We start from the raw sequence: 11,434 nt of genomic DNA, 5'->3' as shown, positions 1-11,434 counted from the left end.
CACAGTGTCGAAGGTCAAGAAAGTGGTAAATAATGTTCTTGGGGTTTCTAGCGATTCAATAACAATCTGAGGAAAATGCAGTGATTAAAATTCACTTTTGTTTTTATCTTAATCTGAGCAAGTTTGAGAAACTGTAAGGCAATTATAGTGTGATTATTTTTTATAGTGTGATGGCAATTATGGTGTGATTATAGTTATGGTGTGATAGCAATTATAGTGTGATTATAGCTGAAGATATAGTTATAGTGTGATAGCAATTATAGTGTGTTTATGGTTATAGATCGAGTTATGGTGTGATAGGAATTATAGCGTGACTATGGTTATAGATCTAGTTATAGTGTGATTATGGTTATAGATCTATTTATAGTGTGATTTTAGTTATACATATAGTTATAGTGTGATAGCAATTATTGTGTGATTATAGTTATAGATATAGTTATAGTGTGATAGAAATTATAGTGTGATTATGTTTATGGATCTAGAATTATAGTGTGATTATAGTTATAGATCTAGTTATAGTATGATTGCAATTATAGTGTGATTATTGTTATAGATCTAGTTATAGTGTGATAGCAAATATAGTGTGATTATTATAGATCTAGTTATAGTGTGATAGCAATTATAGCGGGATTATGATTATAGAATCTAGTTATTATAGTAAGATTATAGTTATAGATCTAGTTATAGTATGATTGCAATTATAGTGTGATTACAGTTACATTGTGACTAAGTACCTAAACTAGTTTCTTGTAATTAAAAAGTTTGAATAAATAAGCATTTTTTTACCTAGATGTTCAATAAATTGAACAAATATTTGACCTAAAATTATGCGTTATATCAATTTCAAGGCTCTTAAGAGGAAAAAAAACATTTGAACTATCTGCTATTCGGCGCCTTAAAGAAAATATAAGAAGAAAAAATATAAAAAAGTACAATTTTATTAAAATTTATTAAAACATATACCTATTTTTAGTTTTCTGAAAAGAAAACTATCGTACCGTCTTTGTCTGTCCGTCCGCACTTTTTCTGTCCGCCCTCAGATCTTAAAAACTACTGAGGCTATAGGGCCGCAAATTGGTATGCTGATCATCCACCCTCCAATCATCAAACATACCAAATTGCAGCCCTCTAGCCTCGGTAGTTTTTATTTTATTTAAGGTTAAAGTTAGCCATAAACGTGCTTCTGGCAACGACATAAACCAGGCCACCACCGGGCCGTGGTTAAAGATTCGTGGGCCGCGGCTCATACAGCAGTATACCGAGACCACCGAAAGATTGATCTATTTTCGGTAGCCTTGATTATACGCTGTAGCGGCTGTACAGAAAACTCGATTGCGCAGAAGCTTCGGCGCATCGTTTACTTGTTATTTGGTATTTTCTTTATGGTGAAATATATGATCAGTTAAAATAATCTGAATTTCTAATTATTCTGAGAGATCATCCTGGACAAGCTCTCCAAATCCCTCGTTTCAGGCAACGGCATATCTAAAGCTTAGAGAGAGAGAGAGAGAGAGAGAGAGAGAGAGAGAGAGAGAGAGAGAGAGAGAGAGAGAGAGAGAGAGATTCGGTTGAAGAAAAATTAGGGAGAAGAATAAGTCAATAAATCGACCTCTTCTTCAAAGATTCGGGAGGACCCAGGCCTCTCAAGGGGGTGGGAGGGGGCAACCCCCCTTCCCGGGACCCCTATTAACCGGCCCCCCTCCCTCCCAGGCCTCAGAGCAATTGACGGCTGTCTTTAAACATCAAAGAATGATTACGAAGTTCATCAATGTTCTGTCAGTTCTACTCGAATTCGGAAGCTTGAGTTTTCCACATGTCCTATATGATAATTTTCCTAGAACGAATTTCTCTCTCTCTCTCTCTCTCTCTCTCAAATAAAGCCTGAAGTACAGGATAGGTCTGATATGAGTTGTTTCAAAAGCCTTCCTTGAGAAACTGTTTAACCATGACAAATCGCAATCAGTCACGATCTCTCTCTCTCTCTCTCTCTCTCTCTCTCTCTCTCTCTCTCTCAAATTAAGGTAATAACGCTCAAAATTACAAGTAGCTCATCACAATGTTCAAGGTTCCAACAGCTCTCTCTCTCTCTCTCTCTCTCTCTCTCTCTCTCTCTCTCTCTCTCTCTCTCAGAAATAAAAGGAAATAAAGCAGCTCATAAAAACTACAAGCAGCTCATCTCAGAAATAAAAGGAAATAAAACTTACAATTACAAGCAGCTCATTCAATGTTCCAATCTCTCTCTCTCTCTCTCTCTCTCTCTCTCTCTCTCTAAGAAATAAAAGGAAGTAAAGCTTAAAATTACAAGCAGCTCATCACGATGTTCAAGGTTCCATCAGCTCTCTCTCTCTCTCTCTCTCTCTCGGAAATAAAGCCTGCAATACAAGCAGCCCCTAACGTTCAAATGCAAGTCATTATCATCAAAATATCATATATCTTTTTTCTCTCTCTCTTCTCTCGCTACAAGAAGCATGTCACGTCGTTCCTTCGACTTTCTTCATCCAATTGTTGCACAACAACGAGGCACTTTCAAACTTCTTAACCTGGTTAACAGGAAGTTAGAGAGATTATAACTCTCGAGAGAAAAATTTGTTCAAACTTGTTATCTACCTAAAGGTTGTATAAGAGGAAATTTTTTTTCTGAGTATAAAACACATATACGCACTTACCCATTTCTATACAGCTCTTTTAATTTTTTGCCGATTTTACTCAAATTTGAGAAGTCACTGTATATATTTAGTAATAAAATTTAAATGTCTGCTCCTACCATTCATATATATATATATATATATATATATATATATATATATATATATATATATATATATATATATATATATATATATATATATAATGTATACACATATATATATATAAATAAATATATATATATATATATATATATATATATATATATATATATATATATATATATATATATATATATATATATATATATATATATATATTTATATATATATGTGTGTGTGTGTGTGTGTGTATAATCGCCTCCAACGCCTTGAAAACACAAAGGCCCTCTGTAAAATTCCACCACTCCTGCTGTTTTACTTCCACAAATCTCCACATATCTCCAGCCTCCTGACTCACAGTTCTCCTCCAAGCAGGTCTGGGTCTTCCTTACGTGTGTCTGTATGTGTATGCATACGCAAAGTATGCATACATATAAGCGTGACGAAGAGGAATCTGTACAAACCTTGTTTTGCATTGTATAACACTGTACATTTTCTCTTATCATATCTTCAAAGTATTACAGCAGACGCCTGTAGCTATTTAATCATTCACGGCAAATGTTATCAGAGATGTCATTCTGTGTAATTAAAGACTTTTTTTCTTTCCCTCAATCAAATGAAAGTACCTGCGTAATACAAATGACAATTCCTGTCTAATACTTTCCGTTTTATGCATCTCATATGCTCTATTGTACAAATTAAAGCCTGGACTGGTAGTATATCCAGGCTAATCAGTTGAAGTCATATATATGGTGTTAATTTTGGTCCATCTGAGCTATGCAGTTCAGTGATTTTCTTTCCTCACCACTGGTAAACTTTGGAATTTTTTCGTGCTTCTGTTTTCCCCTAATGCTTACATCCTACCATCCTCCAGGATGCTCTTTGTTCTATTTCAACAGAGCATCAGCTAAAAATAGTACTTAGGACAAGAGAGAGGCCTTTAGACCTTGAGAAACAGGCATGATCACGATTACCGACCGGTCTAATGAGTGACCTGTTCACTGAAATGGCGTTGCATCACCAACGGTCGGCGATACAGCAAAGAAACGGCAAGAGATCTCGATGCGCAAATGTGTCATTAAGCAACTGACAAACAATAAAAATTGCTTAGCAATTGCAGAATGAGCAACATTAATCCGAAAAGTAAACAAGACAACACGAGCGCCCTTGCGTGAAAGCTAACGGCAAAAAGAATTACATGGCGTAACAGGTAACCTACAGGTAAAGGGGAGATAGCGCCAATTAGAGACAGAGGGAGGGAGGGAGGGCGGTGGGGAGAGGGTGTTACAGAAAAACACCTGTAACGCAACACCCTGCACGTAATCTACACCTCCCGTGTTTTTTGCCTGTCTTATGTTGTCCTTATGTGGCAGACGCGTTTTGGTTTTGATTATTTGTGTGCTCACTCTGTGTGTGTGTGTGAGAGAGAGAGAGAGAGAGAGAGAGAGAGAGAGAGAGAGTATGTGTGTGTGTGTGTGTGTGTAAGTGTAAGCTTTAAATGCATCTCTGTAGTTCCCCCTGCAATACAATCATACACCATTTTGGTCTAACCAATCTTTCCCATTCCATCGACATGGCCAAACCACTCTGGTTCATCTCTTCATTTGTACTGGCGTTTTTGTTACATCCTCATCAGTCCAACCTCCTTCAAGTTGCATACACCACACAGATCATTCACCTCAACAGTTTCCACGTTTTCCTTTTCATTCACTTTCAACAACCATACATCAGTTCCATAATGTGAAGTTGGCTCATCAGTGACTTTGTGTGCACTCATGTTCTGCCTAATCACACTCATTCTTTCATCCTACACTCTTTCAGAGATGTTGATAAACCCCTGGTCTCATGTGACTTGCCTCATTTGTAATGCTGTCATCATCTATAATATTTACTCTCTGCCTAGGAAATGAATGTTCTTCCCCTTATAGTCCGTATACTTTGAAAAGACTTTAGATCTTATACTTTAAAAGATTTAGATTTTATACTTTAAAAGATAATGTGGAGAAATTATGCTGTTCCAAATACGATCCCAACAGCTTCTCTTAAACTTTCCCAAAAATTGTAACAATCCCAGGGATCCTTCCTAACCTAACCTAACCTGAGGTGCACCAGCATCCCACTGGACCAGGAGAAGAAGACTAGAACCCAATGGATCCCATATTTACTTACTAATAAATCAGGATTAGTATTAGAAATCTACACAGATTACCGAGTTCAGAGTGTCAGTTCTTCGTATGATGTATATACTGCCCATACAGCAATTTTTCCTTTCATTTACATTCAGTATCCACACTTCATTTCCATAAAGGAGAAGTGGCTCAACATTCCCCGACATGAATTCTCACCTTGGCTTCCACAGACACTCCATGTCTCTTTCTAGTCGTTTGCAAGTACCCTGCTGCCTTCCTCTCCCATTAACCTACTTCCAAATCCCTATACAAATCAACCACCGCCATTCTCCCACCACAGATACTGATATCCATTGCTCTTCCTTCCCTGTGTCCATTTACTCTGATAGCCTAAATGGCGGACGAGCAGTTGGCAACATCGCTTTAACTCTTGTGGGATGCCGGGAAAAGAAAATAACAGGTTTTGGGCCGCTCTGCATGGTGTGAAAAACTACTTAATGGTTTCCAGGGCCTTATCTTAAACTTTTATTTTTAAAAAATGGTGATAAGGAAAGTATGTACATATATATGTGTGTGTGTGTGTGTTTATTTATATATTCAGTATATGAGCATACATATATACTGTATAGATAAATACACACACACATATATATACATACATACTTTCTTTTTCACCATTTTTTTTTCAAATAAAAATATAAGGCAAGGCCCTGGAAACCATTACGTGATTTTTATACAGACGTTACAAATGTATACATATTTATATATATAATATATTATATACAAATCAAATATACATGCTCATAAAAAAAAATTACAGCATACGTGAAATGAGGTACACAAATAGACGAATGTACCACGACACCTGTAGTAGTTAGACATTTAGACTTGGTAGCCCACTCAACAGGTGTGTGTGTAAGTGCATGTGTGTGTGTATGTGTGTGCGTGCGTGTCTGGGAACTGAAACTGAGTCACACCTCATTAAAACGCTCGCCAAGTAATTAACAGGTGCGACAGGGGGAAAAATAGAAAACGCACGAAACGACAGACAGCGACAGGAGAAGCCGTAATACTCACTCTTGTCTCGCGGAAATTGCTGAAGATATTATAAAAGGGTTCTTTATGAAAGGGTTCTTTGTAAAAGGGTCCTTTATTAAAGGATCTCTCATTGATAGGATTCCTCATTTGCAGGCGCCGCTTCGGGCACTAATTTAGGACCGGAACGTAGGTAGATGACAAATAAGATAATAAAAAAATTTTTCGTTATTATGGCTAGCTTGCCCGGGCGGGTCGATGGAGCGCGCGAGCACACGTGCACACACACATAACATACATTACATACATACATACAAACGCGCACACACATATATATTATATGTACGCAAACACACATACTTATATTGTCATACATATATAAATGTATATTTATATTGTCATACAAATTATATAAATAAATATATAATTTATATACATATACATACATACACACACACGTGCGCACACATATATTTTATGTACATGCACACATATATATTACATATATTATATAAATAAATATATAATTTATATATATATATATATATATAAATATATATATATATATATATATATATATATATATATATATATATATATACATATATATATATATATATATATATATATATATATATATATATATATATATATATATATACATACATACATACATATATATATATATATATATATATATATATATATATATATATATATATATGTGTGTGTGTGTGTGTGTGTGTGTGAGTGTGTGTGTGTGTGCATACAATACATTCACTACAATCTCGTTAAACCGTACCTACAGCCTAGGGAAGTAAACACGTGTGTAGAATTAATAACATACAATACAAACTGCCAGTCACTTGTACAGATAACGCGAACAACACACACGTGGAATAAAGTAGAGACAGAATAGAACCAGTGGAAGTTGAAAGTAAATTCAGAGCTAAAGATTTGAGTAATAAAAACTTAAACAGTCAAATGATCTACCTTGTGTGGCCAATCTTTAAGTGGCAAATTTAATTACATTTGACCATGAGATAATGCAAGCAGTCGTGCGATGTATAACCTTCTGACCTCAAGACAATAATATGACCTTTCAATACTTATTTATAGAGATTTTTTTAGTCTAAAGATTGTTTTATGAATCAAAATCATCAAAACAAAAACTCATTTATTGCAAGATAAACACACTTGTTTTAAAATAAAAACACATTTATTTCAAAACAAAAACACATTTACTTCAAAACAAAACAAATTAATTTCAAAACAAAAACACATTTATTTCAAAACAATAACGCATTCATTTCAAAACGAAAACACATTTACTTCAAAACAAAAACACATTTACTTCAAAACAAAACAAATTAATTTCAAAACAAAAACACATTACTTCAAAACAAAAACACATTTACTTCAAAACAAAACAAATTAATTTCAAAACAAATACACATTTAGTTCAAAACATAAACACATTCATTTCAAAACAAAAACACACTTACTTCAAAAGAAAAACACATTTATTTCAAAAGAATAACACATTCATTTCAAAACAAAAACACACTTACTTCAAAACAAAAACACATTTATTTCAAAACAATAACACATTCATTTAAAAAATACACACTTACTTCAAAACAAAAACACATTCATTACAAAACAATAACACATTCATTTCAAAACAAAAACACACTTACATCAAAACAAAAACATTCATTTCAAAAAAAAAACACATTTATTCCAAAACAAAGACACATTCATTTCAAAACAAATCATATTCGTTTCAAAACAAAAACACATTCATTTCAAAACAAAAACACATTTATTTCGAAACAAAAGTACATTGATTTTAAAACAAAAACACATTAATTTCAAAACAAACAAATGTAAAAACAAAACACATTAATTTCAAAACAAACAAATGTATTTTAAAACAAAGACACATTGATTTCAAAACATGAACACATTCACTGCAAAACAAAAACACATTCATTTCAAAACAAAAAGACATTTATTTAAAAAAAAAAACATTGATTTCAAAACATAAACACATTAATAAAAAAAGACGTCCATTAAGGTCAGGACTACAGGTGATAGAACTACAGGTTACCGTAATTACAGTCATTCAGGGTTCAGTCACACCTACACATACATAGTGAGCAATGTGTATGTAAGTGTAACGCCTACGTACACTTATGAGCGAAAGAGGTGAACGAGAGAGAGAGAGAGAGAGAGAGAGAGAGAGAGAGAGAGAGAGAGAGAGAGAGAGAGAGAGTTAAGAATTCATCTCCTGTACTTCTTCAGGGTATTCAATAGAGAAAATTAGTGTGTGTGTGTGTGTGTGTGTGTGTGTGTGTGAGAGAGAGAGAGAGAGAGAGAGAGAGAGAGTTAAGAATTCATTTCTCGTACTTCTTTGGGGTATTCAACAGAGAAAATTAGTTTGTGTGTGTGTGTTTGAGAGAGAGAGAGAGAGAGAGAGAGAGAGAGAGAGAGAGAGAGAGAGAGAGAGAGAGAGAGAGTTAGAATTCATCTCCTCGTACTTCTTTAGGATATTCAACAGAGAAAATTAGTGTGTGTGTGTGAGAGAGAGAGAGAGAGAGAGAGAGAGAGAGAGAGAGAGAGAGAGAGAGAGAGAGAGAGAGAGTTAAGAATTCATTTCTCGTACTTCTTTGGGGTATTCAACAGAGAAAATTAGTTTGTGTGTGAGTGTTAGAGAGAGAGAGAGAGAGAGAGAGAGAGAGTTAAGAATTCATCTCCCGTACTTCTTTAGGATATTCAACAGAGAAAATTAGTGTGTGAGAGAGAGAGAGAGAGAGAGAGAGAGAGAGAGAGAGAAAATGAATTTCCTGAATGAAAACTCCAGGATGGAAAGTCACACCCTTATGTAGCTCAGGAAAGATGAAAAATGAAAAGGAAAAACTAACAGACAGTAAATTAAGAGAATATAATTACCTGTCTAAGACCTAGTTTCGTCGTTTCCTTTATTCTCTGTTTCTTAATTCACTGTCTGTTTATTTTTCCTTTTCATTTTTCATCTTTCCTGAGCTGCATAAGGGTGTGACTTTCCTTCCTGGAGTTTTCATTCAGGAAATTAATTCTCTCTCTCTCTCTCTCACTGCATTTTCTGAAGACCCCTCTAAAAAAAAAAAAACTGAAAAAAAACGAGAGTTATAAAATTAACAAATGTTAAGTCGCAAATGTATTGAATAATGAGATCTTCGAAAAGCTAATTATCTCTCTCTCTCTCTCTCTCATTATGATCATCATTATCATCATCTATATCATCGTCATCATTATCCTTGTTAATGATAATTTTAGTGGGGCCTTCTATACGGTATTTAGTCTGTCAGCAAAGCCCTCTACCCTCCCTCAGTACATATAAATACAGTCCTTTCAATACTTTGTACATTTAATGATATACGCCACGTCAAAAAAAAATCAGCAACAAAAAACAAAGACAATTCCTTTCTTTTTTTGCCAGCAGCCGTTTCAGTTATCTCACCCGTTTCTGGCAAAACAGGGCGGAGTCCCTTTCTGGAACTTCCGGTTGCTCCGAAGCGTTATTTTTGGGGTCGCGGGTTCCTGTCGTCGCGTACGCACGTCCCCTGCACGTCCTACCGCACGGCAGTGTCCTGTGGTACATCTTTATGCCTCTCTTTCATTCGTGCGCAGTCAATTTTGGCACGGCTGTGGTTTATCAGTGCTGAGCGCATGCGCGTTAGACTAATGGGAGCCTATCGGCGTGAAATGGGGTCAAAGTTGGTACCGTCAGTATGTGAGTCATGAGTTCTGGTTTACAGTGAGAGAGAGAGAGAGAGAGAGAGTACATTACACTAACGATAATTCATAATAAGAATAAGCCTGATTTTCTTAAACATGCTAACGAAAGACCGAATTATGTGGTCGTTAGCTTGGCAGAAGGACAATGTAAACCATCCATGAGTCATGAATTCTAGTTCAGAGAGAGAGAAAGAGACGGACAAACAGAGAGAGAGAGAAGAGAGAGAGAGAGAGAGAGACCACTGACTAATAATAGTAACAACTGATAAGCGTGTGAGGACGTTGATTTGGAAGAAAGCCATTTTAAACCATCCAATCCCACCGCCACAACCAAGCTCCCCTCATAAAATGAGCAACATCACTTGACAGAATCACTCCCACATCCAATCAACCACCAAAGACTTCAACCAAACCACCAGCTTCAACCAAGGACGACCCAATAAACCAATATATAACCAAGAAACACAAGATTTGAACCCGAATCGCCCCAGAGGTAACCGACATGGAAATCTCAGTACCGAAACGTCAGCGAGCTGGACTGATGTTTACTCTGAGTCAAACGGAGCTTATTGCAGTAAATATTTGCTCAGTATGAGGTTATTTATACAGTGAGGGAGAGGTGGGGGGAGAGCGGGGGAAGGGTGGGGGGGGAGGTATTACGTAAGCGACGCCAGCAACTCCAAACTAGAACCGAGAGGAAAGAGACCTTAGAGAGATGTGTTTAGAATCCCTAAGTTTATGTACCTGTGTACACACATTTATTTTATTTATTTTTGTTTAGTTATTTATTTATTATCAACAACAATAATTCAGGAGAGAGCTTTTAGAAGATGATGAGTTTATGTTATGTTGATAATAGTATTTGTTACCAAAATTCAACCGTTTTCCTTAACAAGAGGTGTCTCCAGAGAAATAGCAAAACAACAACAACAACAACAACAACAACAATAATAATAATAATAATAATAATAATAATAATAATAATAATAATAATAATAATAACTACCATTCATACAAAATCAGCCTCAAAAGAAATTGTTCCTGTAATAATAATAATAATAATAATAATAATAATAATAATAATAATAATAATAAAAATATTATTATGCCATTTATATATATAGAACTTGCCCCCTACACCCGCAAAAAAATGATCCCTTTGCATAAAAAACTAATAATAACAATGGTACTAATAATAACAGCAAAGAAGTTATTCATACTGTACAACAATAACAAAAATAACAACAATGCCATTTACATAAAGAACTTGACCCCATCCACAAAAAAACAAAAAAAAACCTGTTCTTACTGACCTGGTCTCACAATACTGAAGGCCAGGGGGCGTGACCTTCCTCTCAGGGTAGAGGGTCAACAGTTGGGTCTGTTCAGGAACGTCGTCCTGACGCTGCTGGTGGTTCTTGAGCATCACCATTTGGAGACGGTGGGTGTTGTTGCCTTCTGGGTCAAGAGGGGTTAAATTCTGGGCCCTGTGCTGTCACTTTCTGGGTATTGTATCCTCTGGGTTCAGAGGTATTAGTTTTTGGGTCTGGTAGCTGTTACTTTCTGGGTTTGGCTGTGCTGAGGTGTTGGTCTCTGGGTCTGGTGCGTTGCCACTTTCTGGGTATGGTAAGGTTTGCCTTCTGGGTCAAGAGGGGTTAAATTCTGGGCGCTGTGTTGTCACTTCTGGGTATGGTGATGTTTGTCCTCTGAGTTCAGAGGTATTAGTTTCTTGGTCTGGTA

At 35.7% G+C, this 11,434-nt stretch overlaps 1 protein-coding gene across 1 annotated transcript in view; it reads right to left on the bottom strand.

The window, feature by feature from the left end:
• LOC136847339 (villin-1-like) overlaps nucleotides 1-11,141 on the bottom strand; it is a 77,289-nt gene extending 66,148 nt beyond the window's left edge. The window contains exon 1 of the mRNA XM_067118920.1: nucleotides 11,008-11,141. Within this exon, the coding sequence (XP_066975021.1) occupies nucleotides 11,008-11,126 (119 nt within the window). The 5' untranslated portion in view covers nucleotides 11,127-11,141. The remainder of the gene's footprint in view (nucleotides 1-11,007) is intronic.
• Between the last annotated feature and the right edge of the window lie 293 nt (nucleotides 11,142-11,434).

The sequence above is a fragment of the Macrobrachium rosenbergii genome, chromosome 16 (genome assembly GCF_040412425.1).
Source record: "Macrobrachium rosenbergii isolate ZJJX-2024 chromosome 16, ASM4041242v1, whole genome shotgun sequence".
In the NCBI taxonomy this organism is placed as follows: Eukaryota; Metazoa; Arthropoda; class Malacostraca; order Decapoda; family Palaemonidae; genus Macrobrachium; species Macrobrachium rosenbergii.
This window is presented reverse-complemented; position numbering and strand designations above follow the sequence as displayed.